Here is a 24,816-nt window from a genome sequence, read left to right on the forward strand (position 1 = left end):
GCAGTTGAATCCAGTCTATAGATCGGTGGTCTACCAGTTGATCGTGTTATCGTTGATATGTTATGTGTGGTAACACTCCAAATAGGATCGGTAGCCCTTTTTTTACCGCCTTCAAGCTCTCCTGGTTCATATAGATATCTAACAGTGACATCGCCAAGAATCGGCTTAGAAACGCTATTTATTTTTAATTTTCCGGGTATATACTCGTATTTAATCGCGTCGCTGGGCTTCATGTTGATTACTCGGGTAATCTCGTTATTTAACGCTGCAATTACACCTGGCAACCTTTTAACCCATTCACGAGATCGTTTTTCTTGGATGAATTCCTTCGCGTATTGATATCCAAATAACCGTTCAGCGAGAGTCCGATTGAATCGTTCAACAATTGCCTGATCACGATGTAGCGCAGTATGACCTCGTCGTATCGCGACGCTATGATGTTTCAGCGTTGATAAAACAGCGCCGCGAAATTCACTACCAGGATCAACTTGTAATAGATTTGGCCAGCGCAGAGGACCTCTTCGATAAATCCGCTCAAACGCATCGGCTACTTCAGTTGCTGACTTTGTTTTCAATGGTTCCGCTTGTTTGTATCGACTCGCAACATCAACTACGGTTAGCGCGTATTTGTAACCGTTGTCATGCGGCAGAAATAGTATATCAGCCTGATGAACTTCATTAGGTACGCTGACATCAAAGCGCGAGAAGTTGATTTGTTTAGGCGGTGGTAGATAGATTTGCCATATAGCCTGTTTGGATAACCAATTAGCCGCAGTGGTCTTTGTTACCTTTGCAGCGCTTGCAAGCTTACCAATTGCGGCCTTCCCCTTCCAGTATCCTCTCGGAGAATAATAGATGGAATCCATCGTTTTTCTTGGATGATTGTTATTAATTACCAGCGCCAATCATTAATTTACCTTTCATAGCCGATTTTACCAACCATGAGGCCAATTTTTCTTTGACGGATTTATCAGGAATAGCATTTAGCGCGTGAATTAATTTTACATCCGCGATATGACGCTGTTGCAGATCGCTACTTTTGTAAGCAACATCATGAGCATGACACGCCTTATCGATAGCGTTTATTGGATACTCACCGGGTTTGGGCTGATTTTGATCATCGAGTCTAATATCTAATCGTGTTCCGGGGCCACAGTAGTTATATCCTGGGAGGTGTTTTTCTCCTGGATACTTTGCCCACGGTGTTCCGGGGAGTTTTGCCAATTTGGCTGCGATGTCACCTCCTCGCTTTTTTTTAAAACATCTCCGGGTCTAATAGAAATAAATCTAAATTTCTTTGTACCGCATTGTACACACTTACCAGTAAGCGCCGATCTGTTATTTCTTGTCGTAACGGTTGTCATATCATTTGTGCCAGTACGCACTCTACACTTCACACAATATAGATCCATAATTTATGTATAGAGATATGAATATAATTGATTTTTCGGCGACTAAAACAAGAGAACCAGTTAAGCATGTTGCAGCGTTACCAAACTCGATCCGGATGATTATCATCGGACCATCTGGATCCGGCAAGACGCAATTGTTACTCAATTTAATAATGAGATGGATGAAGTGGGATAAGTTGTATTTGGTTGCTCCTAGCGTAGATGATCAACGATGCTACGAGGTGTTGAAAGATTTCAACGAGAATGCATCAGCGATCGCTAAAAAGAATGTTATTGAGTTTATTACGGATATCAATGATGCACCGGGTATTGATGATATTGATGGCGACGTTAACAATCTAGTCGTGTACGATGATGTTATGTTAGACAATCAAAAGAACCCAGCTAGGATATTTTCCAGAGGCAGGCATAAAAACACTGACGTGATATATGTCACTCAACGATACACTCAGATTCCAAAAGTAATCAGAGATAACTGCAATATTCTTGCTGTATTCAACGGCGTTGATACACACACGCTACGAAATATTTGGCAGACATGGTGCGGCGGTGACATGGACTTTAATGTTTTTCGAAACTTTTTTAGTCATGCTCAGTCGACCCCACATGGATTCATAACGATAAATTTACATGATCCTCGGACACGATATCGTATCGGACTTGACCAAATATTCGGTTAGTTGTAAATAATTTTCATTGTAAATAACCACTTAGCAGCAGGGGGGGCAATGACATCGACGCGGTCGTCGATGTGCTTACCGGACGCTGACGACGCTGGGGATCGGCGCGCAGAAGGTGTTAATTAAACCAAATGACGACGCGACGATCCCCCAACGACGTCGTCGTTTTTTTTTTACCAGGCGCTGACGACACTAGATCGTTGAGTGCAGAAAGTAATAATTAAGCAAAATAACGATTGGACAAAATGTCCGATTCGCCCCCTCTGCTGCTTTTCAAGATGGCTTCTATGGTGGCCATATTGGACCTCAGATTGGCAGCATTTTTTCATTTATGGCTAGAGATCACAAGAAGTCTTACTGTGAAAACTTTATGTCGGTGTGAGTTTCTGTTCAAGCAGACTTGTGATAACAAGATTTTCAAGGTGGCTACCATGGCAGCTATATCTGATGTCACATTGGCACCATTTTTATTTGCAACTGACTAGACAACATAAAACGTCATTCAGTGAAAATCCCATGTTGTTATGACAATCTATTTACAAGTAGTAATTAACATTTTCAAGATGGCTGCTGTGGTAGCCAAACTGGATGTCCAAGTAGCACCAGTTTCATTTAGGACCAACTAAACCATGAGATGTGTGTATAAAGCTTCAAGGCAATCTTCCAAGTAGTTTAGGAAAAGTAGCGATAGCAAATTTGTACTAACGGACGATGGACAACAGATCATCCCATGAACTTTTCTAGTCAATGATCAGTAGAGCCAAACAAAATTAAATTACAGATATGTAATTCTGTCTCCCTTAAATGCAAACAACAGCTTGTATCATTAATTGTTTACATAAGCAGGAAATCAGCTGAATGCCTTCTAAATCGACAGTGTTACCCCAAAATACCTGTTTTTTTGACTGCCATCTAAAGGGACAGTTTTAACTCAAATCGCATCTGTCTTCTGAATGCCTTCTAAATGGCCATTTTATACCCCAAATCACCTTTTCTTCTGAATACCTTCTAAATGGAAGTTTTACCCCAAATCACCTCTGCCTTCTGAATGCCTTCTAAATGGACAGTTTTACCCCAAATCACCCCTGTCTTTTGAATGACTTCTAAATGGACAGTTTTACCCCAAATCACCCCTGTCTTTTGAATGACTTCTAAATGGACAGTGTTACCCCAAATCACCCCATCTTCTGAATGCCTTCTAAATGGATAGTGTTACCCCAAATCACCACTGTCTTCTGAATGCCTTCTAAATGGAAAGTGTTACCCTAAATCACCTGTCTTCTGAATGCCTTCTAAATGGACAGTGTTACCCCAAATCACCCCATCTTCTGAATGCCTTCTAAATGGATAGTGTTACCCTAAATCACCACTGTCTTCTGAATGCCTTCTAAATGGAAAGTGTTACCCTAAATCACCTGTCTTCTGAATGCCTTCTAAATGGACAGTGTTACCCTAAATCACCTGTCTTCTGAATGCCTTCTAAATGGACAGTGTTACCTCAAATCACCTGTCTTCTGAATGCCTTCTAAATGGACAGTGTTACCCCAAATCACCCCTGTCTTCTGAATGCCTTCTAAATGGACAGTGTTACCCCAAACAACCTCTGTCTTCTGAATGCCTTCTAAATGGATAGTGTTACCCCAAATCACCTGTCTTCTCAATGCCTTCTAAATGGACAGTGTTACCCCAAACAACCTCTGTCTTCTGAATGCCTTCTAAATGGATAGTGTTACCCTAAATCACCTGTCTTCTGAATGCCTTCTAAATGGACAGTGTTACCCCAAACAACCTTTGTCTTCTGAATGCCTTCTAAATGGACAGTGTTACCCCTGTCTTCTGAATGCCTTCTAAATGGACAGTGTTACCCTAAATCACCTGTCTTCTGAATGCCTTCTAAATGGACAGTGTTACCTCAAATCACCTGTCTTCTGAATGCCTTCTAAATGTACAGTGTTACCCCAAACAACCTCTGTCTTCTGAATGCCTTCTAAATGGACAGTGTTACCCCTGTCTTCTGAATGCCTTCTAAATGGACAGTGTTACCCCAAATCACCACTGTCTTCTGAATGCCTTCAAAATGGCCATTTATACCCCAAATCACCTCTGTCTTCTGAATGCCTTCTAAATGGATAGTGTTACCCCAAATTACCCCATCTTCTGAATGCCTTCAAAATGGACAGTTTTCCCCCAAATCACCTGTCTTCTGAATGCCTTCTAAATGGACAGTTTTCCCCCAAATTACCTGTCTTCTGAATGCATTCTAAATGGACAGTGTTACCCCAAACCACCTCCGTCTTCTAAATGCATTCTAAATGGACAGTTTTACCTCAAATCATGTCTTCTAAATGCCTTCAAAATGGACAATGTTACCCCAAATTACCTGTTTTCTGACTGCCATCTGAAGGGAGTTTTACCTCAAATCACCTGTCTTCTGAATGCCTTCTAAACGGCCAGTTATACCCCAAATCACCTGTCTTCTGAATGCCTTCTAAATGGACAGTGTTACCCCAATCACATGTTTTTCTGAATGCCTTCTAAATGGACAGTGTTACCCTAAATCACCTCTGATTTCTGAATGCCTTCTAAATGGACAGTTTTACTTCAAATCACCTGTCTTCGGAATGCCTTCTAAATCACCTCTGACCTTGTGTTTGTTCAATGTTTGTAAAGAAAAACTGGTCTTAATGGAGCTCAAATTTTCTATTCAAGTATCCCAAACATAATATGGCAAGGTATGTGTCATTTTCAATCTGGCAAGACATGTGCAGTGTGTAGTTTTCAATCTGGCAAGACATGTGCAGTGTGTTATTTTCAGTCTAGCAAGACATGTACAGTGTGTTATTTTCAGTCTAGCAAGGCATGTGCAGTGTGTCATTTTCATCACTTGTCTTATCTTACCTTCCTTGGCATACATAAACTGTTGTTCATTAGAATTACAGATCTTGTACTTGTTGTTTCTCTCCCAGCCAATAGCAACTGCAACAGATGAAAGAACATCATATAATTAATGCTTACCTGAAAAGTGTTATTTATGTCAACTGATAAATAATTGTTTTCAATGCTGAAATTTTGTATAATTCCTCAGCATGTCAGGGTGAAGGGTTTATATCACAAACTGACACTCTAAAAACAAGTATTTATCTTTTGAAACAGATACCTCTTTTCATTCAAGTAATTATTTTGAATAAAACATGAAAGAAGACAATATTTACAGTGACTACACTCTTTATAAGTATTACAACATGGAAGCATCTAGCTTAACTGTGGGTTGCACACTCCTGTGATGAAGAATGTTAAAATAAGCAATACCACTGAGGACATCATTAAAATTTGTTTTACCAACTCCCGAATTACATTTTCATATCAATAATTCATACATACTGATACTGCTCCAGTGGCCTAGTGGTTAGAGCGTCCGCCTCGGATGTGGGAGGTCGTGGCGATCCCCAGCCGAGTCATACCAAAGACTTACAAAAACTGTACTAACAGCTACATTGCTTGGCGCTCAGCATTAAGAGGTTAGTGTTAGGACTGGTCGGCCTGGTGTCAGGATAATGTGACTGGGTGGGACATCATGCTACATGTCTGCGGCATGATGCCCCAGTGCTAGACAGCACTATAAACTGCCACATTGCAGACATTGTAGCGATATGACTGAAAAATTGTTAAAGCTACGTTTAAAAAAATCCAAATCACATCATACATATTGCTGTTGCATGGCTAAATGTATCAGTTTGTTGGGAGGCTGATGATCCACCAACTGGCAAAGAAAAACAAATACAAGGAATGCTCACACTTACTGAAGAGTAAAAGTATATTGTGGGATGAAATCAGCATGGGGCACTGTCTGAGTGATGACAATAGGGCCTGTGGAGAATATGTCTTCATTTTGGTGAGCTACGAGCAAAGATATAAGGAGGAGAAAGCAGTGTGAGAACACAAAATCATGGCTTTCCTCACATCCTCCATAGATGAATAAGTTAGACAGGTCCATGAGGCAGCAATGGGCATTAATATTCATGAAAGCCTGGCTGCTATTGGTAAGAGACTAGTAAACTCACCTGATAGTTATTGCAATCCATCTAACAATCGTGGAAGGTGAAATATCAGTTGAAACTTTAATGGCAAAGAAAAGACATTTCCTACCTTTTTTGCTGAGTTTAGAGGCAGCCAAATAAAAACATAAAGTTCTAACTGGACATAAAAGTCCATCTTGATCATCCCCAGCACTGATACAGCCAAGACAGAGGATCTCAATCAAGAGTCAAGCACCAAAGAAAGCTGTTTTCTTTCTAAAAAAATAACAAAACCTGTAGGCAAAGGACAGAAACCAACTGAACCTAATACAGCCCTGTTTCATAGACAAGCATTAAACTTGCTCCATCTTGCAAGAAAACCATACTGAGGATAAGGTTCTTGATGGAAGCTTAGCCCAAATGTTCATGAGGGGCTTTATTAAGAGACCACAAGACACACAAAGATTTCATTTAAGTATTACAAAGTGAGACACCAGTCTTTGCTGCCCAAAAATACCTAATCAGGTCTGCTATGTGTTAATCCATCCCGATGGCTGGGCCTTTTGTAGATTTGAGAATATTAGTTAGGGCTGCAGGAAAGCCCCTAGATGTTGATCATCTTCTGGACAAATAATGCACCAGGCAACTTTTGATTAAAAACTTTTCTTAGCAGAAGGATTGTTTCAGATGAATGAAGCATAAAAGTTGAGAATCTGGGGGGCTGTTGTGTAGCCACGAGGCCCTATGCTGCAAAAAGGAGGTACTTCCTCTGAGATAAGGTCCTGGGATCATCCATGAGTAGACAGAAAAGGCTGTTGAACCATGATCACTGAAGCCACAAAGAGGTAACTAAAATGAGATGAGCACTGGAGTGCCTGACATTGTGTTGAACATGTGGGATCATCCTAAAGGGCATCAAGGCTGAAAGAATAGATGATCTCACTTCAGGCTGAAATCATTCATTGTTCTGGCCCGATGACTGGGGACTGGGGAAATGTAAAAATGGAGGTTTTTGTTTAGTTAGGTGGCAAACAACTCCACCAATGGAGTCCCCCAAAGTAAGAACAAGGTCTTCTACTATGGAATTGATGGAGTGACCATTCCACATAGATTATCTGCTATGGATTGGTGAAGCACCCATTATATGTAGACTTTCTTCCCTTTCCTTGACAGACTGTCCACCAAATTATTCTTTCTGCTGGGAATGTGGCAACCTCAGAGGGAAATTTCTTCTGATGTTGCCTAATGAAGGAGTTTTCAAGCCTCCATGCAGAGGGAAGATGCACATTTGCCTCCTTGTCTCCTAAGGTACACTACCACTGATATGTTGTCAGTAGAGACCACCATGCAGTGATGACTTATTTTTGGTGGACACCCCCCTGAGGGTCTAAGAACACTACCATAATATCCATATTGTTGATGTGGAGGGTAAATTCTTCTTGGTACATCAACTCTAAAGAATCTGTTCTTCTGGCTCCAGATGAGTGACCCTTCCTGAATATGATACACCTGCAAACAGCTAGGAGTTGGGTTTCAAGCTCTGCATGGGGACACTGTCCAAAAACTGGTCTCAATCTGTCCACTAAATCCATTCCTTGAGCAAACAAACTATTTAGTAGGCCTGTGTAGTTTTCATACCACCAAAAGTAGAAACTAGAGAGGATTCAAGTACAGTCTACCTAGGTTTGCAATGGAGTTTATGGTCCCTAGCAGAGAGAGAAGGATAACAACAATATACTCTTAGCACTTCCAACAGGGGCAGGAGTTTGTCTATTCTTTCCCAAGGGACATTGACTAATATGTACTCTGTTTTTAAGGAAATTCATGCGTATATAGACAAAATCTTGAGTTGGGGCGAGTTCTAATTTCTCTTGGTTTGGCAGAAGGCAAAGCCTGGTCACTCAGGGCCAATAGTGACAGATCTAGTCTGAGGGACTCTAGCTGACCCCTATGGATTAACCAATTGTCAAAATATTGGAGGACTGGGTTAACTAGTGTCCTTAAATAGGCTTCAACTACTCTCATTACCCCATTAAAGGTTCTGTGTGTAGAAGCTAGGCCAAATGGCACCACTCAAAATTGGAAGATCTCCCGATCCAAGCAGGCACTTTCATTAAGCTGGAAAAATAGGGATGTGAAGCGAAACGTCCTGAAGATTGAGTCACCAGGTCTTAGGGCATTCCTGACTGAGGATGTGGTCTCCATCTTGGTTCCTCCAGCAAAAATTTGTTCAGGGATAAAATGTTAATAATTAGATGGAACACTCCCCCTTTCTTGGCAAACAGAAAACCCAAGAGCCAATGACTGAAGATTGGTTGTTTAACAACCTCTCTACCGCACCCTTCTGAACAAGGGAGTTCTGAAGAAGGGAGTGAACCTCTTCTTTAAGTACACCAGATTTAACTGGAGATCTTACTAGAGGTTGGAGATCATGAAATTGAAGCCAGTAGCCAACTTTTATCATTGAAAGGACCCAGCCACTGACCATTATGCCAGACTGAGCAACTGAAAAGAAGTTTAGTCTGACCCCTGCAGAATCAATGGAAGACATACACTCTGCATGATAGGGAGAGAGTCCCTAGGGTTGTCCCCCCTTGTCTTTAGAAAAGGGGGTAGGGACTGGGAACTTCCTTCCTGAGCTTTTGCAACACATCCCTTATGGGCCTGGCTTAAATAGGGGGCACTCTGAAATAGGGTTGTTGCTTCTGACTGGGGCTGTGAAATCTTTAAATTGTTCTTACTTTGCTCTAGTAAGATTTCTGAATGGTCCATAGCAACATACCTATAGAGGTGAAGAAACTGATGACATGGATATGTACAAGGGAATGCATGCCTAAAAGTTTTTACTACTGCTTCTAACGAACAACCAAACCTACCAACACCCTGCTTAGACACTGCTGTAAAAGCAAGCTCAAAAGAAGAATTTTATTCAAAATATTCTATTCAACTAAATGTAATCCATGGTTTAAGTGTGTGCTAGTATGATAACAGTTCTCACAAGATAATCTGGTCAACCAGGCTTTAATGAAAAGCTGGTCAAATTTCTATTGAAAAATAGACAATATCAAGAAAACTGTCAGGTGTGAAAAAGAACTGGTGTTCAATAACCAAACTAACCGATATGAAGGTAAAAAGTCGTGTTTGACCTGCTTTACAATGTACACAGATAGCTCAATTCACAATATAGCAATGTAAATTACAATACAGCAATGTAAATTACAATAATTTATAATGAATACTAAGAATCATGGCAAGTCCACTGATGAAGTTATGCATGGATATGGAAAATTTAAGAGAATACCCACCCCAAGTAAAATAAACTGCACAATCAGATCAAAACACTAACACCTAAAACAATGAAACAATAAAATGCTAGGTCATACATAATGTGTATGGAACAAGTGGTAATAACTGTTATGAGAAAGAGACCAGGGGTATAATCCACATTAATAAAAACGTAAGATTAACAGTAACTTCACATGGTATCCCACAAAGTAAAGGCAAATCCTGACTGACTAAATCATTACAGCTATACATTCCAAAAAAGAATGAAGATCAGTGCATATGGCAAACATATCTATGGGGTGTCCCTGGGGCTATCCAATGTTCTGAAATCTTCTGGTTCACCCTGATGGGAGCACAAATTCTCATCACAGAGTGAGGGAATTTTCCAAACAGAAAAATGCCAGCTAGCAAAAGGTATGTACAACTGATACTAAAATGGTACATTTTAATGTTGCTGACAATGTTTAAGTTACTATCAGCCGATTATGTCCTCAAGATAGTCTGACACTTGAAACCTGAATATCAACAGCAGACACAAATGGGAATGACCAAAATGGCCTTTGTACATAGATGACCTCTGTTTACAGGTTCAACTTTCGGACTTGGTTTTTGAACAAAGTACTATACGATGAACATCATCATCATTATTATTATTATTAGATATAATATATAATATTATTTTTATTATGAACAATTTTATTTCGTGCACTATTCAAAAAGGTCACAAAATGCTGGTATATGTTGTTCTCTCCCAAAGTTACTTCCACAGAAGATTACTGTATCCTGCTCAAATTAAATAATCAAATTAATCCATCCCATAAATTAAATAATCAAATTAATCCATCCTATAAATTAAATAATCAAATCAATCCATCCTATAAATTAGATAATCAAATTAATCCATCCCATAAATTAAATAATCAAATTAATCCATCCTATAAATTAAATAATCAAATTAATCCATCCCATAAATTAAATAATCAAATTAATCCATCCCATAAATTAAATAATCAAATTAATCTATCCCATAAATTAAATAATCAAATTAATCCATCCCATAAATTAAATAATCAAATTAATCCATCCCATAAATTAAATAATCAAATTAATCCATCCTATAAATTAAATAATCATCATCATCATCTTTATTTCCTTCCATGGAAGATTACATGATATAAGAATAAATCATCTGAATACAATCAATAAATATTTAAAAAAAAAAATTTTAAAAAATTCTACATTAGAATACAAATTCTTACACAATATCAATCAACAAAGTATTTGTCAACTCATAAGTTGCAAGTTTCAGTACCTTATTTACAGAAGATAGCTGCACACTGCATGACAAAGTATGCTACATACAGGACGAATAGCTTGGAGTTTTCTTTGTCGATTACTCCTGATGGTAACCTTTTACCTAAAAGATATTGCAGTTGCAGCTCATCTTCTGCATTAAATAACATAATGTGCAGGCTCAGGGGAAATTTATCAGTAAGGAAATCCCAGAAAGAACTGCGAAAGTTCGACATATAAGGACAACTAACACAACAATGAAGTATCAAGTCTGTATAAACATTCCCACATCTAATACACATATCAAACTGTGTTTGTGGAACAGCAGCCCATAGTTTAGCTACATATGTAAATACCTTAGTGTGTTGTCTGGTTTTAGCCGACTGCCACAATGAGGCAGGTCGTAAGTATTCGTGTATCGAAGACAATCTATCAAAATCTGCTTGATTAGACATACGAACTCTCCAGAGGCTATTTTCAAGACCAACAATTTTTGACCTTACAATTTCTTTCCAATTATGTTTATCTGGAATTTTAGAATGATGTAAATAATCAGTTAGATACCCGAACAAGTCAAACTTCTTTGAGGTATAATATAAATTTGAAATTAACCCACAGCTTGACATGCATCCGCTCAAAATGAAGTGAAATAACGCAACGTTAAACACACGTTTAGTATGTACATTGTTAGGCATCAAACCCAATCTGTGTAAAAACATCAATTTTCTTCTATCAATTTCGGACTGCGCTGATGTCCATCCTTGCATTCCCAGGGCAATGTCTGATCTTGTATGTATTGGAAAACCTTGTAAATGTTTGGCAAAATACCTCAGAGTTTTATCCAATAAAGCGAGGTCACTTTTTGAAATGTTACACCATAATTCACTTCCATAAAACATTGAAGGGAAAATTACCTTTTTAATTACATTTGCAGCAACCAAAGGATTTAAACCATTCGGTTTAATGCCAATACCAAACAAACGGTGAAAAGATTTTTTCCCTTTCTTGCATGCATCGCGCATTGCATCATGCGACGTCAGCTTTGAGTTAATCTGGTGACCCAGGTGTGTTGCCAAATCGGTAACCGGCAAACATGACAGGCCAAGATACCATTTCATATTGATATAGTTCTTGTATTGAGGTCCGAAAATGATAAATGTATGACTTTGTAACACTAAGCTCGAATCGCCACTTATTACTGTAGTCGAATGCTATATCTAACAGCTTTTGTAGATTGCTAGGATATATAGCCAAAAGTGAAATATCATCAGCTAGGGTTGGATTTCCCACATCTAAAAATTAAATAATCAAATTAATCTGTCCTATAAATTAAATAATCAAATTAATCCATCCCATAAATTAAATAATCAAATTAATCCATCCTATAAATTAAATAATCAAATTAATCCATCCCATGAATTAAATAATCAAATTAATCCATCCTATAAATTAAATAATCAAATTAATCCATCCAATAAATTAAATAATCAAATTAATCCATCCCATAAATTAAATAATCAAATTAATCCATCCCATAAATTAAATAATCAAATTAATCCATCCTATAAATTAAATAATCAAATTAATCCATCCCATAAATTAAATAATCAAATTAATCCATCCCATAAATTAAATAATCAAATTAATCCATCCTATAAATTAAATAATCACTGACATTTAAAAAACAGATTTAAAAATTAATGAGGTGTGTATCGTGCACCGTGACAAAACATCTAAGTTCATTACTGACAGCTTAGATATGATTGTGAAACAGAGTACGGATTCTTTTGGAAAACTTGCATAATTTTGGTTTAGGAAAATGTTTTCTAATTTCAAAAGAAGATCTAGATTAAACGGTTGCTCTGCTCCCCTGAGATAAAAAGGGTCAGCTTATGTAAAAGGCCTGAGATGAATAGCATATGGAAAGAACCTTAATGTGGCAAAGGTTATTAACACCTAACCTGAATGACATGGAATTAAATATTATCATCTGACCCTATGAGATATATGAAATTTTATTAACACCTGACCGTACTGAGATGGAATGAAATGTTATTATCATCTGACCCTATGAGATGGAATGAAATGTTATTAACACCTGACCCTAATGCGATGGAATGAAATGATTTTAACACCTGACTGGAGATGGAATGAAATGTTATTAACACCTGACCCTAATGAGATGGAAGGAAATGATATTAACACCTGACTTTAATGAGATGAAATGTCATTAATACCTCACCCTAATGAGATAGAATGAAATGTTATTAACACCTGACCATAATGAGATGGAATGAAATGTTATTAATGCCTGACCCTGATGAGTTGAAACAAGTTTCTATCTCTCTTCAGAGATTAACTTTTTCCTAAGATATAAAAATTAAGATAAGCAACACCTGTCAATGCCATCTTCAAATTTGAGCAAGATTATATATATAATTTATTAATGAAATCTGATACAGTGTGCTATCATATAATATCATCCTGATGAGAAAGATTGGCACTGTGTTTTCTCTACAGAATAAAACTAGGTTTTGCAACCATAGTTCACTTTTAGTAAATGAAAGCAGAAAAATGTGTAAAATGAAAATCTTATTCTGACCAAATCATTTTATTATGAAACCTAAACACATGTATTTGTTTTTGGGGCTAAGTTCCTACATTCCAGCAAATTATTTTATTATGGAACCGAAAAACGTATTTTTGGGGGCTAAGTTCTCAGCTTCCAGCAGATAATAAATTATGAAACCTAAACACATGTATTTTTTTTTTTTGGGGGGGCCTAAGTTGTTACCTTCCAGCAGATCATAAATTATGAAACCTAAACACATGTATTTTGGGGGGGGGGGGGGCCTAAGTTCTTACCTTCCAGCAGATCATAAATTATGAAACCTAAACACATGTATTTTTTTTTGGGGGGGGCCTAAGTTCTTACCTTCCAGCAGATCATAAATTATGAAACCTAAACACATGTATTTGGGGGAGGGGGGGGCCTAAGTTCTTACCTTCCAGCAGATCATAAATTATGAAACCTAAACACATGTATTTTCTTTTGGGGGGGGGGCCTAAGTTCTTACCTTCCAGCAGATCATAAATTATGAAACCTAAACACATGTATTTTTTGGGGGGGTGGGGGGGGCCTAAGTTCTTACCTTCCAGCAGATCATAAATTATGAAACCTAAACACATGTATTTTGGGGGGTGGGGGTGGGGGGCCTAAGTTCTTACCTTCCAGCAGATCAAGATGTTGATGTATCACTACTTCATTAAGGGAAGCAAGATAAGATAGGCTGCCAGGCAGTCCCTGGGGTACCATAATCCCCTGTGGTGGTGACATCATCTGCATTTCTGAGGATTTGCCTCCACTTCCTGGTTGGTTAATTGTCACACTGGCCATGTTTTAGCAGTCTGAAAGTGCATTAGAAAACCAAAATTTACTTCCAACATGGACGAGACTTGAAATCTGTAGATGAACTAACACATGGAGTAGTTTATATGTATGCACTTGTACACTGGAACACTGCATTCTGTTAATGTGCACATGATATAATGCAATAACTGAAACAATGCCATTTAACTGAACTAATTTGAAACCCAATTATTCCTCTGATATGCATGTTAGGATGAGAGATGACATCTGTATGTAAGCCATTGACAATGTCTGCACTGCACCTTCCTCCTGAGCTTGCAATTGTTTTACTGCTTATGTTTTTCATTCCTTATTACAACAGACATCAGTTTATAAGAGCCGTCCTTGCCGAATACATCTGACAATTATGATAAACATCCTTATGAACACCATGATATTGTTTCATACTGCTGCATGTATGTAAATAAGGAAAGTTTATAATGCAATACGATGTACTGCCTTGACATATAACAAGTTAATTTAGGCTGTGTCATTGACCTTATTTTGCAAGGCTGATTCAAGCCAGTTCTTACTATGGCACCCACTGGCACATTATAAAGACCCCAGAAAATAAGGATAACAGATCATTATAGCTGATTTCAGGTTGACCAAACTGATTTACTGATAACAGTACACTCCTTACCAGAAAAGCAGAAGACATTCACTGAGTGACAGAAATTTGTTTTTTTTGCCTGCGCATTTACTGAAAACACATGGATGATGATCATGTTTTGAAAATGTAGAGAAAAGAAATTAAAACATTCACTTAAAAAACCCAAACATTACTGCATCTAATTCCAAAGCAGGAGGGAAAAATGAAAACTCAAAGTAAATTCTAGAAGGGAATGGTTACTCAGACAATTCAAATTCTGGTATGGAAGGTTGGCAGCAGTGGAGGCTAATAATGATTTGCGTTTTGAATTTCTTGAATGAAGAAAAAATATATGAAGATATATGTCACTCCCATTTGGGGAGATTTTCATTATCTAAATGACCCCCTCTCCCTTTCTGACCTGCTGGGGGGGGGGGGGGGGCTCTTGGCCCCAACCATTCCATTCCGAAAGAGTGGTCAATGTACAGAGGTTTACAACCTCAAATTGCTGTTCCCTTAAAAATACAAAGTTAGTCACCAAACATGGTGTTAACAAACACATTTTTCAAAGATAGAAAATGCAGTTTAAAGAAATGTTAGCATTGTCAGTAAATTAACCCGATGTGTAATGTACAGTACAAATGATTCTCAACAACTCTGGCTTTTTCCAACTGTTATCACATTCAATTCATCCATACATTGGAACATGTGGGTCTTGCATCATGGATTCTAAAATAAATGTGAGTTTCTCATTGCACTGGTTTTAAAATTATGTGTGTGATTTGGATTTTTAGTGTATCTTTAACAATTTTCCAGTTGTATTACTACAATGTCTACAATGTGGCAGTTTATACTGATGTCTGGCATCATGCTCCAGACATGTAGCATCATGTCGAACCCCATCATATTATCTTGATACCAGACCAACCAGTCCTAACACTAACCTCTTACTGCTGTATGCCAAGTGAGGCAATTGCTAGTACCATTTTTGAAGGTCTTTTGTATGACTTGGTCGGGTTTCAAACCAGTGACCTCTCGCATCTGAGGTGGATATTTATTTTTTAATAACAGCTTATAATACATAATGGGTGCCATTTACCTGCAGACATGGGTTATAATCTCCATTGAGTACAAATTAAAAATTCTCTAACCTGTATGACAGTATTATTTGTATGAAAATATTAATTCTGCCTACTATTATCAAGCATTCTAATTTAGAATCCAGGAACAGCACTTTCCATTCTGTCTGGTGTATATTTATAATTCTCTATAATTAATTATATATACCTTGATTACTTTCACTGGAATCCAGAATGACACGATACATGAGAATTAATTACTAGGTAGTCATGAAAGTGTCTGCTACACACAACTGCATGTAACACAAATGGAGTGACATTTTTTGGTGATGTGAGCTGAGTCATGACGGAATATAAGCTTGTGTGTGCAGGTAAGGCGATCGGTCGTTTACCCACAGACATGGGTTCGAAACTCTGTAGAGTACAAATTAAAAAATTCTCCAACCTGTATGATAGCATTATTTGTATTAAAATATTAATTGTACCTACTATTATCAAGCATTCTTCCAGTGATAGCACTTTCCATTCTGTACATTTATAATTCTCTCTCTCTCTCTCTCTCTCTCTCTATATATATATATATATATATATATATATATATATATATATATATATATATATATATATATATATATATATATAATAATAATAATAATAATAATGAGGACTTTGTATAGCGCCTAATCTTTAGAAGCTATAAGCGCTTTACAACATTAGACAACACCTATAACATAAAAAAACATATAATGATATGATTACAAAAACAAACACCATGAAATTAGAAAACGTAAAAAACATGCTGAAAATATTTAAGGTAGAAAACATTATTAGGTCTTTAAGTTTGTTTTTGCAGTCGAAATAAGTGAGTTTTAAGAGCACCCTTGAATGGGATCACTGTGTCTTTGTGTCTAAGTTCAGTGAGCAATTCATTCCACATTGCTGGACCCTGGCATGCAAAAGAACGCTGTCCATATGACTTTGTTTTCATAGTGGGAATAATGAGTATATGATTGTCATAAGAGGAGTATAAGTATCTTGCTGGTGTGTACACATGGGTGAGGTCGGAAAGGTATGCTGGACTGGAGTCTGTCAGTGAAACGTAGCACAGAGAACAAATTTTGTGTTTGATTCTGGATCAGATGGAGAGCCAGTGATGGATACACAGCAGCAGGGAGGTGTACTCTGATCGTGGTACTCCAAGTATGATCCGAGCAGCTGTGTTTTTAACCTTTTGAAGTTTCTGGAGTAGATATTGAGATGAACCAGACAAAACTGAGCTACAATAGTCCAGTCTTGAAAGTAATAATGAACACACAAGTGTTTTAGTGGCATCAACTGAAAGATATTTGCGAATGGAGCTGATGCATCTCAGCTCAAGATATGCAGCGTTGCATATGTTCATGATAAATATATAATTAGTATATACAAGGTACTAAGCACTTCAAGTATTGGGCAAAACCGGCTCAATTTGATGCACAAATCAATTTTGGGAATTTTTTTGTTTTAAATTTCTTTTGTTTTTTCACATGGGAGGGGAGGGACAAGGAAGTGCCAGGGTCAGCAACAAAAAAAGAGAGTTGTCCAACCAGAAACATTTTGCTTTTGCCCGATAGATGTGTTTATGTTTGTTTACAGATATTCTGATTTTGTTAATGTTTACAGGCAGTAGCCATTTAAATGCGTGAATGCAAGTCTTAATTCTAGTTTATGCCATATTTATTTACAGACATTGCATAACTGTAATACTATACATGTATATCAAATGTCTATAACAAGCGAACAGACCTCCTTCATCTCCAGTTTCATCTTCACTAGCCTAGGGTTGCCATTCTACAGTTAAACACGTAGTAAGCTTGGCTAGGAACTTTAATAACTTAACATACTGGTAATCAATATTATCATTTAAATTTTTTACAAAATTTGTATAGAATATTTAATAAATATAACTTATATTGACGAATTACTGTGTACCGATAACTTTCCATAAAATCCACTCAGTGATTTAAGACTAATGCCCCACCATAGCACTGAAAAGAGACATCAAAGACTTAACCATACATATCAACTAGGCAATGTTAGGATCTACCTAAATATGGAAAAAATAAAAGCTGCCATGCTGTTGCTATCTCGTAACTTGTTTAGCCTTGACTTGGTATACTGATGTCCCCAGGATTCTGTGATAATACAATCAACTACAACTAAGCATTGATTTTTACCTGAAAATCTCTTCATGTACTGCTTTCAGCTAAATCCTTTCATTACAGGTGTAGTATAATTTAGTCTTATCAGATCCATGAACAATGAGTAAACCTGACTTCCTTCTTTCCCTATCAACCACTGTATGTCTTTATGGACCTCATATAAGAAATTCCTTATTCACCAAGATCAACTGGCACTTTTCTGTTCTTAAATATTTTTTTTTCAGTTTAGGTACCCTAACAAATTTCAGATCTTTTTCCAAAGAAAGCTATTTTTTTTAAAAAGAGCACTGTTCTAATTTTATGGAAGAATTCATTTTTGTTTTATTAACAGGGTTCACTCTAGGATTCAGGGACTTGATAGCCCTTGATATTTTCCAAAGGGGTCAGATCTGATTTTGATTGACCAATATTTCCTTTGGTAACAAGGTTTTAAAATAAGAAAAATAGGCTTTTTATTTGTGCAATTCATAATACCAAATGTATATTAATAAACATAAAAAGTCTTTCTTCATTTAACTCAGATCTATAACATTTTCTGCACCCTTCTCATATTCCATGAAAGGAATACCATTTCAAACTGGATGCTTATGACTGACTGCATGTTATCTGTAGGCCTAGTATAAAGAAGTCCAAAAGTTTTTTCTTCAAGTTTTAGATTGAATTCATGTAATGCAAGGTAATTAACAGGTAGGCATAACATAAATTCATGTTATACAAGGTGGTTTTACAGGTAGGCCTAATATCAATAAGTTTTAGATTCAATTCATGTTATACAAGGTGTTTTGTAAATGCAGTCATGCTGAGATCATTACTCACTGGTTTTACAAAAGGTTTACACAGCAAACCCCTGTATCTTTTACAAATGGTTTACACAGCAAACCCCTGTCTCTTGTACAAAAGGTTTACACAGCAAACCAGTCTTTTTTACAAAAGGTTTACACAGCAAACCCCTCCTTTTTACAAAAGGTTTACACAGCAAACCTGTCTCTTGTGCAAAAGGTTTATACAGCAAACCCCTGTCTCTTGTAATTTGTATATACACTAAATTGTTTTAAACTTTATGAAAAGAATTTATGTTCATTATTCTAAATATAGGTCCCTCTGTTCTTTGAGAATGGAATTTCATATTTTATTATAATGTTGTAGCCAGTAAGAGTCTCTATACTCAGTAAACCGCACCGGTGGCCTAGTGGTTAGATCGTCTGTCTCAGATGCAGCAGGTCAAACACCAGCCAAGTCATACCAAAGACTTAAAAATGGTACTAATAGCTGCCTCACTAGGCACTCAACATTAAGAGATTAGTGTTAGGACTAGTCAGCCTGGTGTCAGAATAATGTGACTGGGTGGGACATCATGCTACGTCTGTGGCATGACGCCCCAGTGCTAGACATCACTATAAGCTGCCACATTGCAGACATCATAGTGATATGACTGAAAAATTGTTAACGCTACATTAAAAATTCAATTCACACACACCCATACTTAATAAGTATTTACAATATATTTGTTTGAATTCAACTGTACATCATTTTGTGCATCAGGACATTCAAGATTACTGGAATTCATTTGGAACATTTTATACTTCTGGATTTGTGTTAGGACATTTAGGATTATTTGAGATTTAATACAAAATACTATCTACAACATTTTCACTCTGTAACTTTGAGAAATAGATCATTTATTATTTAACTAAACCTGTTGGATTCACTTCTTTCTATTACATAGTTTAAAACCTAGAGCTGTAACAAAATGAAATATGGCAACATATGATTTCTTCAGTTTTGTTTCACAACACAGGTTTGTAGCTGAATGGACTACCTACTTCCATTAGGATTTCTTTGGAGATGTTTTGAGCAGTAAAAAGCAAAAGGCTTTCATTAGTGGATATCCCAGTGTATTACTGCTATATGTCCTGACCTCTTCACTAGCACATCCAGAATTCCACCACTGGAGGACTGTGGGACTTCTGTTTCTTGTACTTATTCAGCCAAATAAAAAACAGTGGTGTAGCAACCTGGCCCATGCAATTGGGGGGTGGTTGGGGGCATCCCCAAGTGAAGGCCCAAAATTCTCATCAAGTAGCTTTTCTTACTGAAAGTGGGTCAATGAATTGAGGTTTCCAGAGAGTGAAGAAGGAGGGGCTGGAAACCAACATTTTTTGCTACATCACTGAATAAAACACCTGTTATCCCAACTGAACAGAAATGCATCCCATGTCTGCCACCAGAGACAGTTAATTGTGCTCTTTGTTGTACAACAGCCATCAACAGAAAAGAATGGTGACTTTAATGTTGTTTTCTCCTGTCTTATCGTTATTGAGTGAACCATGTATGGAAATTGGTAAGGGAATAACTATATCTTACAGGGTTAGTCACTGATTTAGACATATCTGAAAGTACTGTCAGTAAAATTCGTATTATTTCCACCTTGCCTACATAGTGATGCAAGCATTCAAAGGGATTACAACCACCATCTTGCTAAAAGTATAAACCTCAACACTAACAGTGACTGTGTAACTGATTTGATTCTTCACCATTAACAGGCTGACAGGGCTCCACTAATTTCTTAAATCAGGAATTCCAGGACTTCCTGGGCATAATTCTGTAAGTCCTAGCCTTAAATACACGAAGTCCCAAAATATTCAGTGCTATTCTTGGTATAAAATCCTTGAAACATGAGTGCACCGTTGTATTTGTGATAATATCTAAGACATTATTATATAACTTATTCTCTGTACTGATTGTACAGCAAAGGTAAATAACGAAGCAAACATTTATCAGACCTTAGTTTCTGTAATAAGAATACTGTGATGCACAGTACATCATTCATCCTTTATTCAGAATGCATGATCATGTAATCTAAAAATTTAGTGAACTTGACAAGTACCTGATATATTTTTAATCGACATGCATATACACAAATCATTGCATATATTCTCTTTATAATAGCACACGAAAATCTGCATCTGTAAAAGCAAAATTTCTAATAATAATCAAGTACTTATCAAGTAGCTATGCATTTTTTTGTACAACTTAGTTGACTTTTCCTTTGGTCCAAATTCTGGTAACCCACGATTAGGCCGAGAGTGATTATCGTATGTGTGTGTGCCTGTGTGTATGAAATTACAGTACCTGTGTGTTAGATTACAGAATGTGTGCATCACTATGTGTGAGAAGGGGAGAGAATGAGTGCATAAACAGGTCAGGCAAGCAAGTCAATATTTAATATTTAATATTTAAGGAAAATTGATTTTTATATAAGCAATTAAAGAAATATCAAATCACATAATCTCATAATGAGTTGAGAAAATTAATCAAAATCAGGTAAAAAAAAAACACCTTGTTAAAATTTACTCCAAAGAATGGAACCTGAAACGGTTTCAGAAATAAATAACTGGGTTTGTAAGTTAATTTATAATAGACATTCATAGTGATGGGAATCAGTCAGAAAGTCATAATCGGTTCCACTTAATCAACTGATAATTAATTATAATTGGTTACTAAGAGCCAATTTTAGTTTCTGATTGTTATGCAGTTATATCTTTGATCAAGAGTTAAAGATGTTAGTAAATGTACAGGAGTAATCTCTTTTAACGACATGTATACTTTAACCTGATAATAATATTACATTTTCGTCTATTGTGTTGTGTGTTATTTTTGTTCTACAACTTTCTTAAATGAACACAACTTTTTATGGCTGATAAGTCATATGCAACTGAAATACTGCTACAATCCCCCAAAATCCTTTCATTCATATGTGATGTGTCTATAATTTTAAGTGTAGAAGGACATGGTTTTCTTGTTTGTCATTGTTTAATAATACTACAAATGATGTTGCATTTAAACTGAAATAAATCATCAAAATGTGTTTAAATTTATTAACTCAACAATTTAACAACTTGATCATGTAATAATGGCTATATGTTCCTAATTATGAAATTTTGCAACTATGAAATATCCTAAGGTGTTATAGTTGTAGTAGTGAAGGGAATTAGTAAATTTTAGGTCAACTTTAGTGGCTGGAGTTTTACTAACCTTTGTACTTTGCATACAACTAAAAAATAGTCTCCCTTTACACACATTCAATTATGGAGTTCACAATCAATTATCTTATTCGTTTGCTCAACAAACTAATGATCGATTATAATCGATAATCGAAACAATACAAAACATTCAAGTATCACATTTTCAAGGTAGTTTTCATTTAGTGCCACATATTTATTCAGCTGATTGGGTTTCTTTTCACTCTTAAAAAAGTTTGAACTTTCCTTGATTTTTGCTGGATTGAGAAAGATGTCAATATTAATTAAGCAGTGTTATCAGAGTTTGTTGAACATCAGCCAACAATATCTCTGGTATTCCACTTATACTCTCACTACAGTACAATACTAAACAGTTTTAAAATTTCTTTTTTTCTTTGAATTTATCTGATACAGTTTTGCTGGCAGGCTCCATTAAGAATCAAAAATTAATGTGCCACTTGAAGAGAGGGTGGAATTTCTAAATATAAGGAGGATATAACAAAGAAACAAACAAAGGGCTTGAAAAACAATATTCTTGCATATTCTGCTTATTTTTAGTTTTAAGCATGATTTCATTTTAAAAATTAGCATCAATGTCACAATTGCAAGTTCTAGACTAAATCCTAACTAATTATCTAAGACCAGACCTGGCTAGGTGTCATAGAATAAATCTTGGCTAGGTATCATAGACGAGACCCTGGCTAGGTATGCTCAACCCTGGCTAGGTATCCTATACTAAACCCTGGCTAGGTATCCATTACTAAACCCTGGCTAAGTGTCATGGAATAAGTCCTGCCTAGTTATCGTATCCTAAACTCTATGTCTCCTAGACTAAACCCTAGATAGGTGTCCAAGACTAAATCCTGGCTATGTGTCCCAGACTAAACCTTAAACTAAAACCTGGCTAGGTATCCTAAACTCTGGCTATGTGTCCTAGACTAGACCCTGGCTAGGTATCATAAACTCTGGCTATGTGTCCTAGACTAGACTCTGGCTAAGTATCTTAGAATGAATCCTGGCTAGGTGTCCTAGACAAGAGCCTGGCTGGATGTCCTAGACTAGACTCTGGCTGGGTGTCCTAGACTAGACCCTAGCTAGGTATCATAAACTCTGGCCATGTGTCCTAGACTAGACTCTGGCTAAGTATCCTATAAGGAATCCTGGCTATGTGTCCTAGACTAGACCCTGGCTAGGTATCCTAAACTCTGGCCATGTGTCCTAGACTAGATTCTGGCTAAGTATCCTAGAATGAATCCTGGCTAGGTGTCCTAGACAAGAGCCTGGCTGGGTATCCTAGACAAGACCCTGGCTATATGTCCTAGACTAGACCCTGGCTAGGTATCTTAAGCTCTGGCCATGTGTCCTAGACTAGATTCTGGCTAAGTATCCTAGAATGAACCCTGGCTAGATGTCCTAGACAAGAGCCTGGCTGGGTGTCCTAGACAAAACACTGGCTAAATATCCTAGAATGAATCGTGGCTACATGTCTAGGAAAAGGCCATGGCTGACCAGCATGAGAAATGACATGCGTATGGGTCTGGACAGTATCATTCTGGACTTGAAAATAGTGTTGATGCATGGCAGGTTCAGGACCAGTCACCCTCTGAGGGAGCCCTGCACAACATGCATACCAATAGGTCCCAGCTGCTGAGCTGTAGTGAGGAACATCAAAGGCAATACAAAAGCACAGTAACATGTACAAGCTTTAATAAATTAATAATGAACATATTTTTTAAACCATACAGTTTATTTTCCTTACCAATCTGAATAAAATGTACAACAGTTGTAAATAGTCTTTGTTTTCAGTCACATGACTCTCGATAAGTCCAGCTGAAGTCTTTGCTTTCAGTCACAGGATTCTCGATAAATCCAGCTGAAGTCAACTTTTAAGTTTGTTGCATCATGGTATAGGCAGATGGATCTGTCATCTAACTCAAAACTTTAAACACATTTGTCCTGTATCCCAATCATATGTGACCCAGTTTTTAAAAAAAAATCTAAGAACAGTGTGCTCGTCACACTTTGCATCTTTGTTTGGCTTATTCTTTTATGCTGTGGGGTCCATTTTCTAAAGTTTTGGGTTCCTACAGCTTTTAATTTGCTGATGGATAAGAAATCAAAGTTAAATAAACTCATGACTTATACTGACCGTGTTGTCATTTTACACTTTGCTTAAGAAACAATTCTGAGACAGCAGAGGAATACTTATAATTTTCATTATTTATAAGTTAATCTCAAGGGAATGACTGGGAAAACTGCGGGACCCAGACCTCAGACCATTACTATATTCAGGCCCTGCAGATTCACTGTCCTGGTTAGCAAACAATGTTGATGTTATGTTGAATGTAATAAAGTTTTTAAAAATGACATCAATTTCTTAGTGTTTTTCCCCCCGTATTTTATAAACAACCTTACTAAGGTCTGATATTCTTATCTATGGTATTCACACACCCTCCTGGGGCCCCAAATGGCCGAGTGGTATAAAGCGCTCTCCGTTACAGATCACTGCCATCTCACCTCTGTCTGTGTGGGTTCGAGTCTCAGATTCGGCTAATGTGGGTATGTGAGAAAGCTTGCCAGTAGCTTCTCGTGGGTCGGTGATCCTTTCCGGGGTTTTCCCAGGTTATTCCTCCACCAATAATACTGGCCGCCATGTATAGCCTATCGTGTGCTGAAAAATGGCGTTAAACCCAACAACAACAACACACACCCGCCTGTTTATTTGTACCCCCCCCCGAACAATTTAAAAAAAAAAAGCATAAAAAATATAAAAATGCACAAAACTTTATGCAAATGAGCACTGTCCTTTTCTGGTTTCTAGAACGGT

The 24,816-nt window shown here is 37.1% G+C and overlaps 1 protein-coding gene across 6 annotated transcripts in view; it reads right to left on the reverse strand.

Moving 5' to 3' along the window:
- LOC149796094 (phospholipid scramblase 2-like) overlaps positions 1-24,816 on the reverse strand; it is an 87,591-nt gene that overhangs the window by 57,665 nt on the left and 5,110 nt on the right. For 5 of the 6 annotated variants that reach the window (XM_089966012.1, XM_089966009.1, XM_089966013.1 and 2 more), the window contains exons 2-3: positions 13,915-14,094; positions 4,991-5,068 (exon numbers count right to left, since the gene is read on the reverse strand). In XM_089966012.1, the coding sequence (XP_089822138.1) occupies positions 4,991-5,068; positions 13,915-14,083 (247 nt within the window). In that variant the 5' untranslated portion in view covers positions 14,084-14,094. Of the gene's footprint in view, positions 1-4,990; positions 5,069-13,914; positions 14,095-17,982; positions 18,085-24,816 lie in introns of those variants that run through there. The other variant, XM_089966011.1, reaches the window with a different exon arrangement.

The sequence above is a fragment of the Sinohyriopsis cumingii genome, chromosome 7 (genome assembly GCF_028554795.1).
Source record: "Sinohyriopsis cumingii isolate HCF-2022 chromosome 7, ASM2855479v2, whole genome shotgun sequence".
NCBI classification, from domain to species: Eukaryota; Metazoa; Mollusca; class Bivalvia; order Unionida; family Unionidae; genus Sinohyriopsis; species Sinohyriopsis cumingii.